This window comes from Notamacropus eugenii, chromosome 4 (genome assembly GCF_028372415.1).
Source record: "Notamacropus eugenii isolate mMacEug1 chromosome 4, mMacEug1.pri_v2, whole genome shotgun sequence".
NCBI lineage: Eukaryota > Metazoa > Chordata > Mammalia > Diprotodontia > Macropodidae > Notamacropus > Notamacropus eugenii.
Window position 1 is genome coordinate 342628831 of NC_092875.1, and position 24613 is coordinate 342653443.

The 24613-nt window shown below is 39.6% G+C and overlaps 1 protein-coding gene across 4 annotated transcripts in view; it reads left to right on the forward strand.

Moving 5' to 3' along the window:
* Positions 1-24613, forward strand: part of PLEKHG4B (pleckstrin homology and RhoGEF domain containing G4B) — a 323118-nt gene that overhangs the window by 101860 nt on the left and 196645 nt on the right. For 3 of the 4 annotated variants that reach the window (XM_072605290.1, XM_072605292.1, XM_072605291.1), the window contains exon 1: positions 16421-16814. The exons of the other annotated variant lie outside the window; for it this stretch is intronic. In XM_072605290.1, the coding sequence (XP_072461391.1) occupies positions 16758-16814 (57 nt within the window). In that variant the 5' untranslated portion in view covers positions 16421-16757. Of the gene's footprint in view, positions 1-16420; positions 16815-24613 lie in introns of those variants that run through there. 4 annotated transcript variants of the gene reach the window in all.

The window sequence follows — 24613 nt, forward strand, 5'->3', positions numbered from 1 at the left end:
CTTTGGAATTCTGTGATAGGTTTCTATTCTAAAGATTACAAAACATTTTTGAAAAATGAAATCAAAGTTATTAGACTCATGGAACATTAGATTTGGAAGGAACCTTAGAGGTCATCTAAATTCAACTCCCTTGTTTTAGCAGCAAGAAAACTGAGGTGCTAATATGAACATAACAAAGTGGTATTAATATAAGGTCATGTCTTTTTTCTATGTGGACATTTTATTTGCCAAAGGGGGCAGAAAAAGGACATCCTTATGAAAAAATATACAGCCTTGGACAGTTCTGAGGACCTGAAGAAAGACCAGTCTTTTGATAAATAAACTGAGAGCATCTATTTGCAAGCAGCTCAAAGTCACAAGTAATATCTGAAAGTGGGATGATTTCAAGGCCCTATTGTCTATAAGTTCATTTACATATGACTGTTCCAAGATTTTGAAATATATAGCTAAGAGACTGTATTTCAAAGAGCTTTAGGAAAGCCATGGGGAAGTGGTTTTATTGTTTGTACACCTCATAGAAGTGTAGAGCTGAGGTGCTGTTGTTTTTTTGACCTGAGTTAAACACAGTGCTCAGCACATAGTAGTTGCTTCTTAATAGATATCTGTTGACTTGTTAGGTCATGATGGATCACCACTCCCAAAGAAGCATGGATCTGAGGATTCGAAGATAATAGATGAGGACGTGAGGCGCTAAGGAGATGTAAGGGGAAGATGTAGCAGTGACCTAAAGAGAGAAGCTGATGGTAGAAACTTCCCCTAACTCCTTGAAAAAAGTAAAATCAGAAGCTGAGAATAGTTGCTTGAGGGAGAGTTGATTGAGAGAGCTAGTTAGAGTCCCACAGACTCTGTAGCTGCTGGAAGCTGATTGGAGGAAAGCAAAGTATCAAATTGAGTTTGTTGCCCTTTAGTGCCATCTGTAGGCTGAAACACAAAAAATTCAGGGAACCTGGTTGTTTTCTACTGCATTCTGTGTCTTGAAAGGGAAAGGAGTGAGTGTTGGTGAACAGGTTGCTTAAGGGAGAATAGGTATTATTTTGCTCAGAGCTGATCGGAGAAAACAGAATTCACAGCTATTTGAGAAGGTCTAGGGAAAGATTTTTATATATTGTTCTACTGCAATTTACAGATTGAGAAAGGGGCAACCCCTCAGAGGCTTGCCTTCGTCCATATTTACTGCCCTCTATGACTTAATAAAGGAAAATGTCTCACAATCCATAAAAAATAGACCTCACTAGCTCGACAGGTTCTACAATAGAGGGAATACCAATTCACCAAAAGAGTATGATGTCATAGCACTTATTATACTCTAATTTGTTGTTATCTATTTGTATATGGCTCTTGTTCCCTGAACTAAGTGAGAAGTTCTTTGAGGGAATGGACTATTGGTCATTTATTTTCATACATTATCTAATTTCTAGTTAAGGCCATTACATATAATAAATGTTTAATATGTGTTTGTTGAATGCATCACAAGAACATAGATTTAAAGCATTTTTACAGATAGAGCTGAATATTGTTTCAGTGGCCCAAGGGTAACAGAGAAGTAACTTCTTCTTCTGGAAGGAATTCGGAGGGACTCAGAAGAGAAGCAGGTGACATTGTTTAAATTACTCTCTAAGAGAGATTAGTAACATCTGTTCCAGAGTCATGAGTTACCCTGGGCATATTGCCTTACTCCTAGGTAGGTTTTCAGAAGTGTATACCTGCTATGCCCATATGAACATTATGTGTATTGTTGGACAAATGTGACCCAGGTTTATGGATGACCTTTTAAATTTTGATTATGCCTGCTTTTGCCTTATATTGAGTAAATATTACAATTATTCCTATTTTTGCTTTCTCATTAAGTAAATGTTTTATGTTTGAGTAAATGGTATTATTGTGATTCATTTGTATACAGGAGAAGCACATTAGGGGATCAGAAACTATAAGAATAAGTAGTAAGAATCTATCCTTGTATACCAGGGTTACCCCTAGTAATCAGAGAGGGAAATAGCCACATGACCATCCCTCCAGGGACACAACCACAACCCATCAGCATGGGTGGCGGTGCGGGGTGATCAAGTCAACCAAAGCTCAGGGACAGGGAGCTATTGGTCAGTTAGGGTTGGTGTGATACACTGTGAGGTTGGTTCCATCACAAGGGTTAACATTGCCTCAGTCAGAGAAGACAGGTAGCTTGTTAAAGTGAAAGGGTCCAGGTAAGCATAGTTTGTATACTATAACCACAATGTGGGAATAAGAACTATGTTTTAGTGCTATTTTAATGATAGCTTTAGAACAGGCATATTAGCAGTCAGACCGGCATTAGCCATAGTGGAAGAAGATTACTTGTAATCCTAGCTTTAAAAACATCAGTTATTCATACCAAATGACTAGACTATGATAACAACCAGGATGAAATTTAGTAGGGACAAAGGTAAGGTAGTATTCTTGGTGGCCCATATGACCAGTGTTTTATACTGTGTACTCCTTTCTGGGAGTGGAAGTTGGGTGTAAATTCATCTGGCATTAATCAGATAAGCTGTACTAGACTGGGATCTGACCCTAACCTTCATCATCACTTACTTTCCCAATTTTGTTGTATGCTATTTGTGGAATTTGTAGCAACAGAAGCCACATCTCTGCATTACCATACACCCCTGTGAACATCTGTGGGTGGTAGGGTAGGAGTGGAGAAGTGGAGACCAAGGTCTGAACATGACACTCTAGCTCCTGTCTCTCCATCTCTGGACCTTTGCACTGGCAGCTCCCCCCATGCCTAGAATGCTCTTTCTCATCCCTCTTAGAATCCCTAGTTTCCTTCAAGATTCATCTCAAATTTCACCTGCTACTAGAGACGTTTCCTGCTGCCCCCAGGTGCTAGCCCCTTCCTCTCTCTGGCTACCTTCCATCTACTCCATGTGAGTCTTGTTTATATCTATTTATTCATATATTTTTCTCCCTCATTGGAAAGTGAACTTCCCAGGGACCAAGAACTATTTTTGCCTTTCATTGTATCATCCAGTGCCTAGCACAGAGTCTACCATATTGTAAATATATACTATTATTATATCTGATGGATTGATCTGATGTAATAGCCACTTTAGGTCTAGATACACCAGCCCTCCTCATCTTATCTGCTTCCCATTTATGTGTCTCTGACAGTACTGGTGCAGTCAGCCTGCACTTGGTTCAGCTATCTTTTGTTGCTCTGGCACTGGAGGAAGCATCTCAGAAGAATCTCCTGGGTATGTTGCAAAATTCTCTCTATGTTCTTTGTGACCTCTTTGCATGCCCAGTGGCCTTTTCTCACTAACATCTGAGAAAGAAATCCAAACTCATATAGAATATAGAAAAAAGACTAGCTATATCCCTGGTTAGAATAGTCATCATTGGTAGTGAGCTGGCCAGTAAGATATGAGTTGGAAGGCATTGTTCAAATAGACAATGTGATTGCACAAAAACTGTGATTTCACTCATGCTCTCATTTTTTTCTCTAGAGAGGGATGTAGAGATCTTGGGGGATGGAGGGGAGAAACAAATAATGATTAAAAACTCCAATGGGGTAAAAATAAAATGACATTTAAAACTCAAATTTAAATTACTATAAATCTTACTAATATGAACTCTTTTACTGTTTCAGAAATATTAATCACTCTGGACTAAAGTTTGCCTTTGTTCAGTGTATAATAAAAGAAATTTACCCATCAGTGTATGTGTATTTGTAAGAAGCAAGTTTAACCCTTAATTAGAAAAAAATCATATGAACATCCCATTTGCCTAATTTAAAATACATCTTATCTCTTTATTTCAGTAGGTCTCCAAGGACCTCAACTTCCTGATGTTTTCTTTTTTTTTTTGACATAAATTTTCTTTTTTAATTTTTTATTAGTTTATTTATTTTTAATTTTCAATATACACTTTCATAAGTTTTAAATTTTCTCTCTCCTCCCTCCCCAAGATGGCATGCAATCTGATATAGGCTCTACACATATATTCCTATTAAACACATTTTCACATTAGTCATATTACATAGAAGAATTAGAACAAATGGGAGAAGCCATGAGAATGAAAACAAAACAAAAAAAAAGAAAATATTCTGCTTCACTCCGCATTTGTACTCCATAGTTCTTTCTCTGCATGTGGATGGCATTTTTCATCATGAGTCCTTTGGAATTATTTTAGGTCTTGCATTGCTGAAAAGGACTAAGTCTATCAAAATCAGTCATAGCACACTGTGGTTGTTACTGTGTACAATGTTCTCCTGGTTCTGCTCACTTCCATCAGCATCAGTTCATATAAGTCTTTCCAGGTTTTTCTTAAGTCCTCCTGTTCATCATTTCTTATAGCATAATAGTATTCCATTACATTCATATACCACAGCCATTGTTCAGCCATTCCCCAATTGATGGGCATCCCCTCAATTTCCAGTTCTTGTCCACCACAAAAAGAGCTGCTATAAATATTTTTGTACATGTGGGTCCTTTTCCCATTTTTATGATCTCTTTGGGATACAGCCCTAGAAGTGGTATTGCTGGGGCAAAGGGTATGCACATTTTTATAGCCCTTTGGGCGCAGGTCCAAATCGCTCTCCAGAATGGTCGCATCTTGCTGATATTTTCTTAGATTAATGTCCTTGCAACTAACAAAAGTACACTTCTTTCAAAGAAAACTCAGATTCAGGCTTTCTACTAATTCTGGGAAGCCGTTCAATTTGATTTAATTAATTGACTTAATAAATGCCAAATATGTGCAAGGAGTTGGGGATACAGAGATACAGAACCTTATCTCAAGAAGTTTATAATCTAATGCATGGAAGAAAAGGGGCAACCATGTTGAGGGGGAGTGAGATAAGCAGCAAACAATGGTCTAGGCAAAGTACTATGATTGTTTGTTTTCGTCCGTTGCTGAAGAAGACCACGCCATCAGAGAAATGATGACATGACTTGCACTTGACTTTGTTTTGAGTGAGGGAAGGCTGTGTAGGACACTAGCCTCACTTCTCCTCCAGAGCCTTCTGAATCCTCAGGATGACTGGAGATGACCCAGGATGCCCTGGGAGATCTTGGGCCCTTTAGGCCAAGGTCTTTGCAGGTACTTACTTAGGGTGAGGCAAGTCCTATTCATTGAATAAGCCTGTTTAAGAAGTAGCCAAGGCATGGCCCCTTTAATGAGGTCAAGAAAAAGAAAGACATCAGGCTGGGTGGGAAAGAGCAACAGTTACTATTGATAATCAGTGTAAAGCTAGGAGGGTCCAGAGGAGCCCTTGGGCAAGGGCCCCTTGGCATCCCAGTTGCAGAGTGTAGTAGGTGTAAGGTTTTGGGAGAGTACAGGGGAAAGAGAGGGAAGGGAAGGGAAGGGAAGGGAAGAGAAGGTAAGGGAAGGGAAGGGAACAGAGGAGAGAGGAGGGAGAGGAGGGAGGGAAGGGGAAGGAAGGGAAGGGGCAGTAAAATCAAAGTCAACTGGGCATCTTTGGCCATCCAAATTTACCTTCCTTTGGAGAGGAGAAGGAAGGTGAGGGGGGAGGCAGTTTCCATTCAGCCAGCTGCATCTACTCACAGAATTGTGTTTATCCTTTGTTGCCAAAGAAGACCATACCATCAGAGAAATGATGACATGACTTGCACTTGACTTTGTTTTGAGTGAGGGAGGGCTGTGCAGGACACTAGCCTCACTTCTCCTCCAGAGCCATCTGAATCCAGTGACGAGATATTCATCAGAATGACTGGAGAGGAAAGAAAGGGAAACTGCATTTGAATGAGAGACCAGGAGTGTTTCAAGAAAGGCTCCAAGCAGGAGTTTAGCCTTGAAGGGAAGTATTTAAATAAGAGAATGGTAAGGCATCCATTCCAGATCCAGGAATGGCATGAGAATAATCTAGAGAAGGAAAAGCTGATAAGAATGGAGGAGAGAACCCAACCTAATGTGTCTGAAAGATAATATCTATAAAGGATACAAGAAAAGGAAGGAGAAGTAGGTTGGAGGCAGATTACAAAAAGCCTTGAGTGCTGGGATCAAGAATTTCTACTTTTTTCAGGAGTTCATAAGCAGCCATTGACATTTACTGAGTAAAGTAGTATCATGATCAATGAGCTACATTAGTTAAGACTAGCTCTAGGAGGCTGCATCGTGAGAGCAAGGGATCATGAGACCCAAGGTCTAAATTTATCTTAGTCATTCGCTAGCTATGTGACCTTCAACTAGTCTCTTACCTATGAAGGCTCGGTTTTCTCATCTGTAGAACAAGATAATAATGGCTCACTCTGTCTGCCAGACAGGGCTATTGTAAGGATCAAATGAAATACTATTTAAGAAGGTGCTTTGGAAAAGCTAAAGCTCTATACAAATGTAAAGTGTTGTTATCGACAATTACAATAATTTCTACCAGTCTTCCCCATAATTAGTGCAATTTGACTATATGATGGCTACCAATCCAGGCTATGAAAATGAACTACAAGTGAAAAAGGGAGGATGTCCTGTTTGTTAGCCAGGACAAAGCTTTTATCTAAATTTTCTTTCCCCCCAAAAAAGATGGATGTTTTGAAAGAGATGCCAATTTGTTTTTGTGTCTCCTGAATGTATGCCATGTAATTAACTTTCTGTGGTTTCTGCCTGAGGTTGGCATCATTCTCTTTTTAATTTTCTTTTTTGTAGTCTTTCACTTAGTCTTTTCTTTCTCTTCTCCCATCCTAAAAAAAACTCTCCAAACCTTACCAAGCCCCACCCTCAACTCAAAATAATAAAGTCTACAAGAAATATTATCAGGCACTGGGAAACCTTGAGGATACAGCAGAATGGCACCGAGGAAAAGACTGAAATATCCTCTCTATCCCCAATGAGTCTGAGTATATTATACTACGTATATAGTATGTCTGTTGGTGAACACTTGGTTAAGGAGTCTACTTTGTCTGAAATGTATTCTCCAAACAAATTCTACTGTCTTCCTTTTCATCTTTATATTCCCAAATACTCAGCACAAAGTGCCTGGCATGTAGTAGACTCTAAATATATGCTTGTTGATCAATTGTATAAAATAACTAATTTATAGACCAGTTCCTTTATAATAGTGTGAGAGAACATTTAGCATTCCATGCCATGTTATATCAGGCTTTTACTGTTGCATAGTTGTCTCATGGAGTGGGGAAAAAGTTTGACTGAGGGACGATTTAATCCAGAGAACATCCTAAACTGTGTTATGATGAGGCTTATTGTAATCATGATAAAAATTCCAAGTTATGTAGTATTTTTCAGTTACAAAGCATGATGCATTGAAAAGAATACTGGGTTCAAAGGAGAACATGGGTTTAAGTCCTATCAAGTGACCTCGTCATATAACATCTCCCGGCTTCAGTTTCCTCACCTGTAAAATGTAGGAAACATACTAAGTGACTTCTGTGGTCTCTTCTAACTCTCAATCTATGATCCTATCATTATTACAAGAGTGCTGTGAGGTAGGTGGTACTGCTATCCGTATTTTACAGAGGAAGAAACTGAAATACATAGAGGTTAATGATTCACCTAAAAAGTCCCAGAGCTAACAATTATGAGCTTTTATTGCCATTAGAAATTGTGCTGCACAAAAACCATTGAATGAGCTGGGTTGTTGCCCTTTTATCAGAAAACACTGGTTTTTCTAAGTGCAGAGGAAAGAGGGCTCCTTTTTTGCCCCCCAAGCCTGTTCCTAGCAGATCAGTCACCATCCCACTCTACTCCTTGATCTATTTAAACCAGCCAAACCCATGGAGTTCAGCACCAAAGTTCCATTGCTGAAGCCCCAGAAGAATAACTTGAGCCCCTGACACATAAACTGATTCAAGGAGGTGTAACTCTCTGAAGGGCTGCTCTCTTGAGGTTTATACCTGAAGGTTTTTTAAATTGTCTACAATGGAAAGAGCCCTGGCTTTGGTGGCCTTTGGGTTTGAATCCTGGCTTTGCTTTGTACTGCCCTCCCCTGACCTCGGGCAAATCACTTCCTCTTTCTAAACCTCAGTACAAAAGTAGGGAGTTGGACACAAAGGCTCCTTCCAGCTGAAAATCCCCTGGGACTGATAAATAACCCTTGGACCAGAGAATGGCTCATTATCAGGTCTCTGGATGATTATAAAACTCTCTGTCTCACATGCTTAAAGGTAACTTATTTATGTATTTACTTCCTGAATTTATAAAACACTTTTCCTCCTTTATCTCTGGACTAGAGTTATTATTTGATATTTTAACTTTGGAATCTTGTCCTCCCTCCCTATAATTTGCACTTCTCAGCAGACTGCTCATGTGGAGAGAACACCTATAATTAGAAACGTGACGGTGAACTGCTTTGTCAGTTTGGTGGCCCAGCTCTCCTTGGAAGAATGATTTTTCCTGATTCAAGAAGGAAATAACAAAGGCAGAGATAAAAAGACGTTCTTTTTAAAAATTCAGGTGTTTCTGGTATCAGGGTTGTTTTTTTTATCTCCAAGGGTCAATTAGAATTTACTAAGTCCAAAGTTGTTATTTTTAGGGAAATGGTTGTTTCCCTTTTCATTCTGAAAGTTGGTCATTTGAATTATGGTTGCTAAATAGTAAACAGGTTTAAGAAAAATGATATGAATGTGCTTTTTAAAGCTAAAAAACCTTGTTATTATTGTAATACAGATGCTTACTAGTTTCTAAGCCTGCCCTTGTGAACATTGGCTTACCTCCTAGAGGGGAACTGAATTAAGACCTCTTGGAAGATTTCATGGCACACCTATGTTCAAGCCTCAGAGTAGGCTTCAAGGTGTTCATCCACTTCAACATTAAGAAAGTAAGTTTGGGAAAAGGTGCTTTCTGCAGATAAAACTATACAGCGGCTCATCAAAACTATTCAGTAGAACCATCTTATAAATGAAGCCCTTGGGGCTAAATCCCCTTGGAGAGTCTAAGGTGGACATGTTTTTCGTTGAACTGTGCTTTCTAGAAAACAGTGGCAGATGGAAATTGAGGAGTTGCCCATCAGTTGGGGAACGGATAAACAAGTAAAGGCATATGCTTGTGATGGTATACTATTATGCTATAAGAAATGAGATTTTAGACAAACATGGAAAAAGTTGCATGAAATAATGAAGAGTGAAATGGGTAAAACCAATGGAACATTGTCTACAGTAATAGCAATATCATTCAAAGAATAAGTGAATGACTAAGTTGTTCTGAGTATTGTAAATACTCAAACCAACTATAAAGGACTTATGAAGGAAGATGTTATTCATCTCCAGAGAAACAACTGATAAATATGCATAGTATGGTTTTACTACATACACACATGTATATATGTATATGTGTATATATGTTATATATGATGTATATGCTATATGTGTATACATACATAAGTGTGTGTATCTGTGTCAAATGGTGGCCTTCTTTAGCACAGAGTGGGGAGGGATGGAGGCAGACAGTGTGGAACTTAAAATGCAACAAAAATAAATAAGTTAAATTAAATTTTAAAAGAAGAAAAGAAATTACTGTCAGCAAGGACTTAATGCAGCTTATAAAAATGCTTTCTGACGGCTGATAAATTAAAATCTTCTCTTTTTTGTCCCAAGGAGTTTTCATTTTTATTTTTCTTCAATACTGTGCCTGGTATCTGTCAACCATAATGAACTTGAACTTCTCTTTCACTAGTTTCTTTTTCCTGTGACTGATACAGAGATGTGAGTTCCAGGGTATTTAACTCCACTCTTTTTTTGTCCCTTCTTATCTTCGGGAAAGCAGAACTCAACCCACATGCGTGTCATTGATGCCTCAACATTGCTGAATCTTCCAGAGGAGTTTGGATTCTGCCTCTTTTCCTAGTGATCTGTTCACCAGAGGCAAGCCCCACTCACTGCCAAGCTTAGTGCAGGAGATACAAGGGAGCAAATTCAACAAGTTGACCCCCCCCAAAAGAAATCTTTACAGGAAAACAAATCCAGTGACATTTAGTATGGGCCAACACATTCCTGATATCCAATGCCTCCTTAACAGACTCAGTAAACTCTGTGAGAATCGAAAACATCAATGAAGAAAATGTACAATTTTTAGAGATTTCTGACAAGTTGCCACCAGAGAGAAATACTCAGTGGTCCTTCAGCCTTATACTAAGAAAGATTTTTTAAAATAATTTTTGTTTATTATTTTCTTTAAACTTTGAGTCTAGTGCTATCAATAAACTGAGGCTACTTTAAGAGGGCCATTCTGGCTAAGCAGGCTCATCACCAGCAGGCAGGCCATTGGTGATGAATTGTTTGGTGACTGGCAGCACATTAAAAAATAAAAAGGAAATTTAAAATGACCCTTAGTCCTGTGTAAATCCCTTCCACTCCTGCATTAATGCAGAAGAGTAGCAGAGAAGGAGGCAGAGGGTGCTAAGAATTGCATAGCTCTTAGCTCATTTAATTTAGCTCTTGGTACTCTTAACTATGAGAGCCATCTCAAGTGACCTATGAGTGGATCCACTGGAGAAACTGAACTGTTTCAATCTGGATCAGTAAAGTCTTAAAATAAATAATAATATATAAAAGAAGCAAATTGTCACTAAGGGTTCAAAGATTTGCCTTGAAGAGGCAAGTAAAGGAATTTAGCATAATTGGATTTATTGTGTTCTCAAAGCCAACAAGAAACATCATTTCATGGGATATTTGGTCTTCTTATATCGTAGTGCTCCTGGTAAGTATTTGAGGAGGTGGAGAGGAATTGCCATGAAAATCATTACAGCTTAAGCGCCAAAAGCTGTTGCATAGGATTAAGCAGCAGAGAAACTTAAGGACCTTGATAAAAAACCCTAAATTAAATCAGCATATATTGTGATACTTAATGACATCAGTGCCAAGGTGCAAACATGTCAGGATGTCATATATAAGAAAATACGGAACAGGAAAAGGTCATTAGAAAGGGCAAAGACTTATAAACTAAACAGAAGCCTCATGCCTCCATGTTGTGAACGCTTTCTTCTTTGAGGAAAGAACTGGTTGAGTGCTGAATGACATCACATACTAAAAAAGAAATTGATTCTATTTTAACAGATAGAGAACAGATTGTTACTGATATGGGGTTATTCCTGAACCAGCTATCTGCGTACTATCATCTTGTTAGAGAAAGAATCCAAATGCGTACAATGACCCAATCTTTCAGTCTGGCTCAGCGAGAGCAACAGGAAAAAAAATAGCAGCCCCCATATCAGACACAGAGAAAAATCTTCATTCTTTAAAGATATCATTTTTTGAAAGGGAAAAGTTTAACAGCTATTTCCCTGGTTCTTTTAGGGAGAAATATTCACTCAGAATTGTAGACTCAGAATTAGAAAAGATACCCAATGTCATTTAACCCAATGCTAATCTATTGAGATCATGAATCATCTAGCTTTTTATTGAAGATTTCCAATGATGAGGAAGTCACTATCTCTGAGCTGTCCCTTCAACTTTTGGAGAACTCTTAATTATAAGGAAATTTTCCCTTATGTTGAGCCCAAATCTGTCACCCTAGAACTTTTACCTATTGGACCTAGTTTTGTACCTAAAATTGGACCTAGTGGTCCCCTAGGGCCACAAAGGATAAGTCTGATCCCTGTTCCTCATCACAATCCTTCAAATAGTTAAAGACTTTAATAGTTAAATAGTTAAAGACTCTTATCATGTTTCCCCAAGCCTTCTCTTCTCTTTTCCATAGGCTAAACTTCTTAAACCCATCCTCATATCAAATAGTTTTGAGTCCCCTCATCCCTTGGTGGCCCTCCTCTGTTTATAAAATGTAGTGTCTAAAACTGGCCATCCTATTCCCAGTGAGATTTAACTGGGTCAGAGTAACAACAGAATTCAAATTCTTTTCAAAAATTAGGACTGAAAATAAATATAGGGAATAGAGTTGACTTGTGTTTCTTTCAAGGGGCCCAAATTCTGTCTTCAATGAGGACGATTGAAGTGTTTAGACAACACATAGTAATAGTGACCCACTTTCTCATCTTGGCATAAAGTCCTTTCATCTCACAGCTTTATGTGACTATTTGCTTTATGTTGATAAACTTGGGAAATTTCTTTCTAAGACTAGGAAGACACTGCTATTTTGAACATTCCTCCTTCCCTAAGGAACTAATTTCATTCTTAGAGTAGAAACACAGAGCCAACATGACCCAAAGGTTAACAAAGAAAATCCCTTTCTAATCTTGGAGCAGGACTGGAGTTACTGACCAGTCAGTATTGTGAGAATAACACCTTACTGTCAAGGGTTTATTCTAAGTTGCAAACATCTGTTTTCCCCCAAACCCCAAAAACGTGGTTTGTAAGATAACCCATAATAAACACTGAATACAGTACATCTCTGAAAAAAATCAAAGGACCATTGTTCCTATTTATATCAAATGAACAAGGAAAGAAAGTTTACTCTGCTGCTGTCTTTTCTGGGTATATCTTGAATTCTTTAAAATCCATCAATCTCTTGAGATTTTAAAGAACATCATAAAAGTACATGGAGAGAACTTTTCAGTTGGTCACATATTTTAAAGAAGTTAACAGACTTACATAGGACTGAGGGCAATGTAAGAGGCCCGATGCTTGTTATATATTTGCTGTTAGCCCCTGGAACTTAAAGTGCCAGGACATCTTATATTGAGTAGGAAGTACTGAGTTCAAAGCCTATTGTGGATATATATGGTCTGAGTGACCCTCAGGTCTCAAGGTCACCTGTCTAAGAGTCTAAGTTGCAGAGAAGAGCTGGCCTACATTGGTAGACAAAGTTCTTCATCAGGAACACCATATACCAACGAAATCACAGAGCCATACCCTATCCCTATCTCTAGATAGGAACACCTGGTGATAGTCTGACACTAGATGATAGTGAGAGTTCCCAAGACTTTCTTCCCTCAAAAAACAAAGGTAAAATCTTTCTTAACGGAGGAATAGAATTGGGAAATCTATAGATGTTTTAGGCCATTTCCATAGCATCTGGCCCCCTATGGTAAAGGTGGATCCCTGCTTTGATTGTAAAGCTGGAATCATACAGTTTTTAACTCTTTCTTCCAAGGATGCTTTCACCAGTTACTTGGCTCCCCCACTCTGTTTGCTGCTACTAACATTAGAGGTGGGCTCTATGATCACTCTGTTCCAACAAGAGTCTGTGAGCCAAGGCTCATCACAGACTAGTGACATGCCAGGGGACCACACAAGAACACTCTTTCCCCAGGACCACCCACCCCTGAGAGCAGATGATGGAAACCCAATCTCCAGGGAATGTGGACAAAACAACCTTGTCCTGAGCCAGACACTAGTGTCCCCTGACCTTGGGCAGAGCAGACAAAACTCAACCCCAGTTAACTCCACATTTTTCCCTTTTTATTCTCTGGAGTCACGTACTAAATCAAGAGATGTTGATAGAGCACCTATTACAGAATATGCAGGACATTATTATTAGTTCTCTCTGTTTAAATGAATTCAATAAGTATTAATAAGTACCAAGTAGACTCAAGGCACTATGCTAGGCACTGGGCATAACAGCACAAAAAGAAAACCAGTCTTCAATGCAGAAGGAGGAGTCAGAAAAATGAGGCATGGTCTCTGCTGTCGAGGGTTCAAAAGTTTAGTTCGGGGAAAAAACAAATTTACTAATACAAGATTTTATATGTTTTATGACAGATGAGTGACATATAAAGTTAAGTACCACCAGAGTTCAGAGGAGGAGGAGAACACTATAGATAAGGTGGTCCTACAGAATGTTTTGTTGAGGAAATGGGACTTGAACTGAGGGTAATTATTCAGACCCTAATTACTGTTATGAGGTTAGCCAAACAAACACATGGCAACAACCAGAAGTGTGTGTGTTTACTTTTCATTATCCACATCTCATCTGTATTCATGAATTTCCAATCCAAATCTGCACCTGCAGTCTACATATTTATATTTTCATACTCACATCCATAATGAGAAACCACAGTGGAGACAAAGGGGCTGCCACCACCCTGTGAGAGAGACATGGAGTGAGGGAGGGTAGCAGAATCATGTGTTGGGAACTGGGAAGTTTTAGAAAGCCAAGAAGGTATGGGGAAGATAGGAAGACAGGACAGGGATATATAGAATATTTAAGCAGGGTTCATATGTGGATATAGAATTTCAGTAGCAGGAGGAGAAAAAGAACTCGTTCCTGCCCAATCCATATATGAAGGTGATTTTATCCAAAACTTGTGATCTACCACTGTTCTTTTTTTAAAAATTTTCCATTACATGCTCCCCCATATTCCATCTCAGAGAGTTATCCTTTATAGTAAAGTATGAAGAAGGGGGCACAGGGAAGGTCTGAAAAAATAGAGAAATAAAAAGTCTGTGAGGGTAGTATCCTACACCCATGATCCCCCACTTCTGCAAGGTTGGAAAAAGGAGTTGTCTTCTCATATACATTCTTCTTTTAAATTACCAAGACTTCAAAATGTGTGTGCTAAATTAATATTACCCATAATTATGCAGGTTACAGAGAAGGAGGAGCCAGAACTCATGTTTCTTTGATCCAGTGAGATGGGTGGCCTACTGGAAACAGCTCTGGGCTGGAAGATAGGACACCTGGATCTTAAACCCAGTTCTGCCATGAATTATGGCCTCAGGCAAGCCATTTAACTACTCTGAGCTCTTGTGTATATTACAAGGATGAAATACAACAGCACATATGTATAGAAAACAGTTTTGTGTTTTTTCAAAGGGAAAAGTTCAGCATAAACTATACTACCTAAACCCAGGCAAACCCCATTCTGTTTTCTCATGTCTCCACTTCCCAGTGAAGAAGGGAGATGGCACAGATTTTCTATAATGTACAGAAGGGAGATTTCAGGCATTGCAGAGAGACAAGAAAATGAATTCAGTGAATCCATTTTGGCTCAAAACTAGAACTCTAAGATTGAGTAAGGGCAGCTAGGGGTGCAATAGATATACTACAGAGCCTGGAGTCAGGAAGACCTGAGTTCAAATGTGTACTTTGTCACTCTGGGCAAGTCACTTAATATTATTTGCCTCAGAGTCCTCCTCTTAAGTGAGCTGGCGAAGGAAATGGCAAACCATTCCAGCACTGTTCTTTGGAAGAGTTGGGGGGCAGCTAGATGGTGTAGTTAGAGCACTAAACCTAGAGTAAGGAGGACCTGAGTTCAAATTATACTTCAGACAGATGGGCCCTGGGCAAGCTACTTAATCGTAAATGCCTTGCAACAAGAAAAAGAAGAAAAAAGAAAAAAGAAGGAGGAGGAGAAGGAGAAGAAAGAGTTGGACGTGACTGAAAATTGACTGAACAACAAAAATCAGGTTCAGTCCAAATCTTCATGTATTAAGATTATTGTTGAGCTATCTGGAGCCTAACGGGATAAAGAAGCAAAAATTCATACAGATTAAAAATTTTAATCTTAATTTTCTTTTTTAAAAATCGCTACAACTATATAGTATCTCTTCCATTCATTCCTTTTTCTCCATTCACACAACCAATCACCCGAGTTCAGGCATCAATTAACTCTCACCTGAAAGAAGCATAAGTTTCCTAATTCTGCCTCCAATTTCTTCACTCTAAATCCTTTACCTAGTTTCTAGGGTAATAGTTTTAATGCGTTGCTCCCCCTCTTCTCAGAATCTCCAGTTGCTCTCATTACCAACTAAATAAAGTATAAATTCCGTAGTTTGGAATCCTAAGGCATCTGCTTTGTATGCCCCATGATACCCACCTCTTCTGAGCTCAGTACATCTAACCAAAGAGGCTCTTCTTGTTTGTTGAAATGAATTTCCATTATTTAGAAAGCTTGTTTTGGAAGGCTTGGGGCTGCATTGGGAGGCCATGAGTTGTCTCTAATTGGAGGTCATCCAGAAAAAGTTGAGTGACTACTTTGGAGGTTTGTTGTAACAGGATCATAGGGTTATAGTTTTAGTGCAGTCAGGGAGGAACCTCAGAGGGCATCTGGTCCAATCCCCTTATTTTTCAGTTGAAGAAGAATGAACTTCTTATTCATGCATAGGATAGTTTGATTAAATGGTCTCCAGGGTCTTTTTTGACTGAAATTCTTAAATTCTGATTCTTATGGGGGTTTTCTACCTTTTTATGTAGGAACAGTCTTTCAAATCTAAACAGAGAAGGGGAATCTGCTGTACCTTTCACTGTAAATTTCAAAGCTCCCTAAACTACAGGTGCTCCTTAAACTCAGGCTAAGGAATCTATATTCAACGGTAGCTGTTCTCATGTTACCAAAGGCATCATTCCTCATTGTCTGCTGGATCCCTATAATCAGCATATCAGGGCTATTGCAAATCTACTAATGTGCTAAGCCAACTTTTGGAGCAATTGTCCTTTGATATGTAAAGGAGATTGTAATTTCATCTTGGAAAGAACTTTGCTCTATTTTTATTTCCCCCATCCCGGCGTCAAATGAGAGACGGAGAACCCTCGGCTCCCTGAGGGGCAGTGAGAATAGCTTTGTTTGGTGGTTGAGCGGGAAGGTCTCAGTTCTGAGCCGATGGAGGAAGTTACATCAGCCTGCATAATGAAGCAGCCTGAGAGCCTTTAGCCGGTGAGGCTCAGGAGGAGGGAGCTCTCGTTTTCTCACGGTCTAACAAGTGGGCAACTTTTTCTAAGTGCAGCCTGGGACTTCTGCCCTAAGAAATGTAGCGCGGGACAGAGTTCAGGCTAAAGCGGAGAGCTATGAGGGCAGCCGGGCAGTGTCAGATGAAATTTTTCAGGGTACCGGGGACTTCTGCACAGTGTGGGCTCTCTTGACAAAGTGGATTTTATGGAAACATTGTTGACACTGAGATTGGAACAAAGGCAGTGCCAACATGAATCCCAGAGCCCCTGCTCCCAAGACCCGAGGTGATAACTATTTGAGCGTAAAGGTATGTTGGGATGACAGAAAGTGCCACATTCGTGGGGAAGTCGCAGATGCAGATGCGGAGACGGTTCTAGTTACCTTCTTCCTCTGCTAGTTCGTGGGAGGAGGAAGCACTGACATTTTGATAACTTTTTTGGTTTGATTCTTTGACATCAAACGGGTTTAGAAAACTCAAGCTCGGCAGCTCATAAATATTTACAAAGAGAAGGAACTCCAAAGCGTCGCCTTTCAAGGGAGATTCAGACCCTCAGGATCTGAGTGGGGTGTGGGGGACAAAGGGGGCATTGAGGAATATTTTGCCCGCACTGTATTTCCAGCTTCCCAAGCCGGGGATGGTAGTGAGCCCTGGTGAGTCTTTAGCCCAGAGCATAGAAAATGAACCCCGTGAACCGCATCGGGCTGGAGAAGAAAAGGAATTTGTCGCCTTAAAAATACCGGGCTTGGCTTTGATGTAAAAACGTCTGTTAGCTTAAATAATGGGCACTGCTTAGTAAAGCGAGGCGATCTTTCCAGCTTTGGATAAACGTGACAGAAGCTGTTTTTTATATTTCTTCATGTGAATTGCAAACATGAGTTGATCTGGTCTTTGCTTTTTCCTGTGAAAGCTAAATTAAAGACTGCTTTTCCGGCAGTTAATTACACTTCTGTTGCTCAAAAGCAGGTTAACACACATTTAGTCGGTTGCTTCAGGTGCCTAATTAAGAATTAAAGTGTATAATTAAAAAATTAAATGATGCATGAGTGAAACTTTGTGCATGAGGGTTTGGGTTTGGGTTTTTTTTTTTGAAACGTGCATTAAATGAAGAGAGTGGGGCGGGGGGGAGTTGTTTATACTAAGTGATGACCCTGCTCAGAGGAGGTAAGTATCCCCTATTTCAAGTAAGATTTTCGGGCATATCTGAGGGAGTTGAGGTTTTGAATTACAGTGGGATTTGCTTTAGTATAAGATAGAATCATCGAATGTCGGTGCTGTCGAGGACCTTGGAGATCACTTAGTCCAACCCCATGGTTTTACAAATGAGGAAATTCAGCCCCACCTGAAAAGGAAGGGATGTACCCAAGGACTACCAAGCTAAATAGTGACAGAGCTGGACCTTGAACCCAAAACTCTTCAGTCCTGGTCTAGGTCTCTTTCCAAGAAACTACTTTGCCTCTCTAGGATTTTCTTCACAGTGGCATGCACTCAATATTTTTTATAAGGTATTTAATGGTAAAGGATTTCTGTCCGTAATGGGATTTTATTCCCTGAATTGGAAGCATGGTCAATGTTCACCCTTGAGAAATTGCTATTTGTTTAAAGGGAACCACCAGGGTTGCTCACTTCTTTTGTCTACTAAGAAAACACCTACATATGTAGAACATGTTGTAGGGTAAAGTATCACACCACTAAAATTGGCATTTACTTTACATAAGCAAATGCTGAATGGTTAGGAGGTTAGCATCCTTTTGGAGTGGGAAACGGCAAAGAACAGCGACTTTAGCTTCTGTCAAGATTCTTATGGGTAGGATGGCATTTAGTTAGCTTGATATGCTTCCCTCTACATCATTTAGTACCTCCTTTGAAAGAATCATAGCATAATAAATTGAGAGTGGATCTCAAAGACCATCCAGTCTCCCTTCCAAGTCTCCTCCTTTTCCCTTCTCTCACCTACAAAACTGGGATCAGTGAAGTTAAGTGACTTGTCCTAACTCTCTCTCCCTCCCTCTCCCTCTCCCTCTCCCTCTCCCTCTCCCTCTCTCTCTCTCTCTCTCTCTCTCTCTCTCTCTCTCTCTCTCTCTCTCTCTCTCTCTCTCTCTCTCTCACACACACACACACACACACACACCCTCAGTAAGCATCAGAAGTAGAATTTAAATGATGACCTTCAGTTCCACAGTATGAGCTCTTTCCCCTGTACAGTCAAATGACATAAAGTTTGTAAAGCTTTTAGTATGTTGCCTGGCACATAGAAGGTGCTTAATAAGTATGTGTTCCTTTACACTGGGGGGTAGGGACAACTTTCGTTGCTGCAGTGGTTTTAGCTCAGTTTAGCTTACCATATGCCATATATATGTTAAACTCCTAAATTTGGGCTTGGCAGATGAATTAATATACATATGGCTTTTTGTACTCTTGAATGAATACTTGGTTACTTGAATAATATCCAGAAAAAATAAGGCTGAGGAAATGAATTTTTTAGCCTTGAATGCAACTCCAAACAATTAGGGAATGACCGCGGGACAAAATAATTAAATCAAAAGTAATAATAGTTTTGATCCTTACCTAGCCCTAAATTCATAGACCTTAGAGCATGTTTTGTTCATTTTCTTAGTAACCTACACATGTGTATATAAAAACAAAGTATTATTACCCTCATTTAAGAAAAGAAAAAGGATGAGCATAGATATATGAGTGAGTTGCTTCATAAAAATTGCCACAAACTATTGGTGGCACTAATGAGTGACTAAGATGCCAGCCCACACAAGATTTTTTAGTCATTTGCTAATGCTATTCATGATGATGTTGATGATAACAAGGATGATGATAGATTATTCAAGACTTCCATTCTTGCGCTCAACTCACTCAATCCACAGCCATTCTCTGGAGAAAGGATAGCTCATACCTTGAAAATAGTGGCGTTCCTCTGGCCTCAGTTAGGCACAAAGCAGAAAGGAGCCCCACAGAACAGCAAGAGCTTGCAGTCTGGTGCAGGGGAGAAGACAGGCATGCAAATACCAGCTGGACAAAAAATACTTATCAATACTATAATAAAGGCATACATTAAGTGGAGAGAGACAGAGACAGAGAGAGACTGACAGAGAGAGAGAGACATAGAGAGAGAGAGAGAGCACTTAAACAGTGAGCAGAGAGGATCATAGAAGGCTTCATGAGAGAGGTAATATTTGAACTTCGTATTGAAGGATGAGTAAAATTTCAACAGGTAGAAGGATAGGGAGAGGGCATCTCAAGTGGAGAAAATAATAAAAACAAAGATATGGGTTTTGTTGTTTTTACAATAAAGTATGACATACATGTAAAATATACGTAGGGACAATAGTGAGAGATCACATAGTACTTTTAATGATTCCAAGCTGATATTTGAAAACCTTATCCTTTTGACACCAATATTCTAGCTGTTGGTGTTCAGTCATTTTCAGTTGTGTCCAACTTTTTGTGACCCCCTTTTGGAGTTTTCTTGGCAAAGATATTGGAGTGGTTTGCCATTTCCTTTCTCCAACTTATTTTACATATGAGGAAACTGAGGCAAACAGGTTTGTGACTTGTCCATGGTCACAGAACTAGTGTCTAAGGTTGGATTTGAACTCAGTCCTGGCATGCTATCCAACTAGCTGTCCTAATATTCTTGCTATACCACTGTAAGTTAAGGGGCACCAAGATCTCCAGAGTGAGAAATTACAGGTGACTCAGCAAGAACAAAACCATATGGTGGCTGTAAAAATAGGCTTCAGCATGTGATCAATAGTGACTTTCACCTAAGAAGTAGCAGAAAATATATTTTCTGAGATTTGCATGATCAGAAAAGGAGGTGAAAAGGTCATATGGCAAGCTCAAGGGATAGTAGATGAATGACTCAAGTGTTGCTGGCATCCAGGGAATGTTAAAAGAAAAATATAAGACCTTTATCATATCAGGTGGTCCCCATATGGAAGATTTAGAAGGGAGCATGCACAACAGCCACACAGAATGAAAAGGTGTGGATGAATTGCTGTCTGTTCTCTTAGAGGGAGTACCCACATTGATGAGATCATAGATTGAATGAAGAATCAACTTAGTGTTTGTAAAAGTTTAAAATAAGGCTGGAAAAATAGATTAGAAACATATGCAAAGAGATTTGGATTCCAGGTTGACGAGTCTAGGATTAATGCAGTAGAAAATGGGGAGCTAGTAAAGATCCTTAAGTGTGAGGACATGACCAGAGCTATACTCCAGGAAGCTAATCCAACAGTGGTATGAAGGATAGACCAGAGAAGGGAGTGACTGGCATAGGCTAACTAGGGGGCTCTATTGAGATTCCCAACCAAAGAATGAGGGCTGCATGGTGGTTGTGGGGACAGCCAGGAAATACATTTGAGGTCCCAGTGCAATGCCAGAAGCTCCACATTGAGTCTGAGCAAGACTACTAGAAAAGAAAAGAGGCATATTCACTAGGAAGAAAGATGTGACTTGCTCTCTTCCCATAACTCCCTCCCTGGTTCCATCCTTTTTAATAGTCAAGACTCAAGAGATCCAGATTGACCTATATTATGAGAGAAAGAGAGAGAGAAAAGAGAGACAGAGAGAGAGAAGCACACACACACACACACACACACACACACACATACACACACAGACAAAGATAGAGAGAACTGGAAAATACACCTCTCCTTAGGAGGAGTTGAAGGATATGGTACACAGTAACAAATAGGGAATGTGAAAATGTGACAATATAAGAAGCCACAGTGGAAATTTCTCTAGTTGTCCTGAAGCTGGCTGAAATGAGCATGTAGACAACGTGTGCTTAGAATGAAAGGAATTGTTTCAGTGTCCTCCTATTCCTTGAATATGCTCATGAAACAATTGGAGGAAGGGATTTTGTTGGCTTTGTGAGCAGGAGACTTAGGCTTTATTTACTTGGTTTCTGGGAGGGTAGTTTGCTCTTCAGGCCTGCCTCATGTACACAGTATTTAGGAGTATCAGCTGTATTTGACAACCGAGGGCCTACTGGTTGAGAGGACAAGAGGTCCAAACCCTAATTAATCTCTATTGATTATGGCATAAAGATTATGCTCATGAAATGGATAGAGAAACTAAGTGTAACATCTGAAGTAGGTGGTGGCTTTACAACAATAAAGACAATTGTAGACTATCTTCTCTTAGTTCTTTCATTTGGAGTATAACGTTGCAGTGGCATCACATGCAAGTCCCAGTCTCCCAAAGGGCACACTGGTCCTTCTAAATCCATTTTCTACCCCTTCATCAACGTTGTATAAAACTCTACCAATGTAGTAAGACTGAATGACAACATTTGGCTTGTCACTCTGACATCATAGGATGTAGATTAGCAATGTCAGCCTCAAAGGACTTCTTGTTTCCTCTTTGGTGCCTTGCCTTTAATTAGGATGCCTTGACATCTGGTGAATGGGGGTGCCTGTACTTCAAGTCTACAGAACCAGACTTGTGACCACTCTATTTGTTTCCCCACTGCTTAAGTTGGTGTTTGTCCTAGCATAGTTTTATCTGGCACTGAAGTTCTTTCTCCTTGAGTTTCTGCTCTTCTATCTAGGGACAAGCTGTGCTCCTCAGGTAGATGCTTGTCTTTCTCTCATCTCTAATCTTAAACTCCTCCCTCTTGACGTCTGTCTCAGGAGCAGATAATGGCTGCTTTGATTTGGACTCTAGACCCTTTCATGATACTGAACATCTTCAGTCAACACTTGGAGTAGTTAAAGATTACAACCAAGAGTTGATCAGAGAAACTGAGCTCAGGATAGGAGAACTGAAACTCAAGTAGCAAAGATTTCAATGCTAACACAAGAATCTAGGAATGCAAACAGCAAATGAAATGCAAGGACAGAAAATAAAGCAATGGGAAGACTAGATGTTCACATCAGAAGACCATAACTGTGGTCTCCAGTGGTGAGACTTGGTCTAATTGCTTTTAAAGATCCTGGAAGGAAATGGGCTACCTCTTGAAGGCTGGCCTTGAATAGCTAAATTTCTGAAGTGAAGATAATAGCCAAGCAATCCTGATGCTTGCCACCGTAACTGTCAATGCCCAATGACAGTTTTTGGCAGTGGGTAAAGGTTTTCTGCCATAGCTTGATAGTGTAGTGGATAGAGTGCTGGCCCTGGAGTCAGTCAGGAAGACTCATCTACCTGAACTGAAATCTGGCCTCAGGTACATACTACCTATGTGACCTGGGCAAGTCACTTAACCTTATTTGCCTCAATTTTGTTATCTGTAAAATGAGCTGGAGAAGGAAATGGCAAATGACTCCAATATCTTTACCAAGAAAATCCCAAATGGGGTCACAAAGAGTCAAACATGACTCTACAACAATTAGTGCGCAAATTTGCCTGGTGTTGAGATCAGAGGATTATAGATTTAGGTCTGGAAGAGACCTTAGAGGTTATCTAGTCCAACACTTTCATTTTACAAATGAGAAAATTGAGACCCTAGAGGAGGTAAAATGACTGGTCCAAGGTCATAATGTAGAAAGTAATTGCTTCAATTGTACTTATTGTGTGTAGAAGTCCATGGTTATAGGTGTGGTTCAGAATTTCAATAATCATATAGGACATGTGACTAGAAATTTCCCAAATGGGCAGAGGTAAATTCTGAAACCAGTTTCCAGTTCCCTTACTATGTCATCAATTACATTTTAAGTGAAATAAAATCAAACTTATCCTCATGCTGCTTTGCTCCATTAGTGATGATGGATGACTCAGATACAATAGTAATAATTCTGATGTGACTGACCAATCATACTAACTCTAATTCTCTGATGCATTGCTTAGTACAGTGTCCAGAACATACTAAATGCTTAATAAATGTTTCTTGGCTGACTAACTACTTTGTATGGCTCTTTTCTTTGCTATTTTCAAAACTGAATATAGTTTGTTGTATGCAGGCAGGAGGTTAACCTGGTTCACAGGCAGAGGTGCTCTATAACCATTGTTGGTGAGTCATTCCAGTCACATCCAACTCTTTATGACACCATTTGGGATTTTCTTGGCAGAAATACTGAAGTGGTTTGCTCTAGCCCATTTTACAGATGGGGAACTAAGGTAAATAGGGTTGCCATTTGCCAAGGGTCACACAGCTAGTAAGTGTCTGCGGGTAGATTTGAACTCATGAAGATGAGTCTTCCTGATTCTAAGCCCAGTGCTCTATCCACTGCACCACCTAGCTGGCCCTGTATAACCACCACAATATATTTAAGGACCCTCAACACTTTGAACCTGTACATTGGCACCTAGCACTTTTTAATATTTAGGATATTGTAAAAGTACCCAATACAATTCTGAGAAAAGACAATTTTTCTTTTTTTTCTTTTTTATGTTTATTTATTTATTTTTAGTTTTCGACATTCATTTCCACAAAATTTTGAGTTCCAAATTTTCTCCCCATCTCTCCCCTCCCCCCTCATAACACATTGCATTCTGATTACTCCTTCCCTCAATATGCCCTCTCCTCTATCACACCCCACCCTTCCCTTATCCCCATCTTCTCTCTTTTTTTATAGGGCAAATCTATACCCCATTACCTGTATTTCTTGTTTTCCAGTTGTATGCAAAAACAATTCTCAACATTCGTTTCTAATACTTTGAATTCCAACTTCTCTTCCATCCCCATTGAGAAGGCAAGCAATTCATATAGGTTATATATGTGTAGTTTTGCAAAAGACTTCCATAATAGTCATGTTGTGTAAGACTAACTGTATTTCCCTCCATCCTATCCTGTCCCCCATTTATTCTATTGTCTCATTTGACCTTGTCCCTCCCCAGAAGTGTTTACTTCTAATTACTCCCTTCTCCCATTTGCCCTTCCTTCTATCATCCCCCTCACCCTACTTGTCCCCATCTCCCCTACTTTCCTGTAGTGTAAGATAGATTTTCATACCAAATTGAGTGAGCATATTATTCCCTCCTTAAGCCAAATGTGAAGAGAGTAAGCTTCACTTTTTCCCCTCTTTCCTCCTCCCTTTTCTCCTCCATTGAAAAAGATTTTTCTTACCTCTTTTATGAGTGATAATTTGCCCCATTCCATTTCTCCCTTTCTTCTCCCAATATATTCCTCTCTCACCCCTTAATTTTATTTT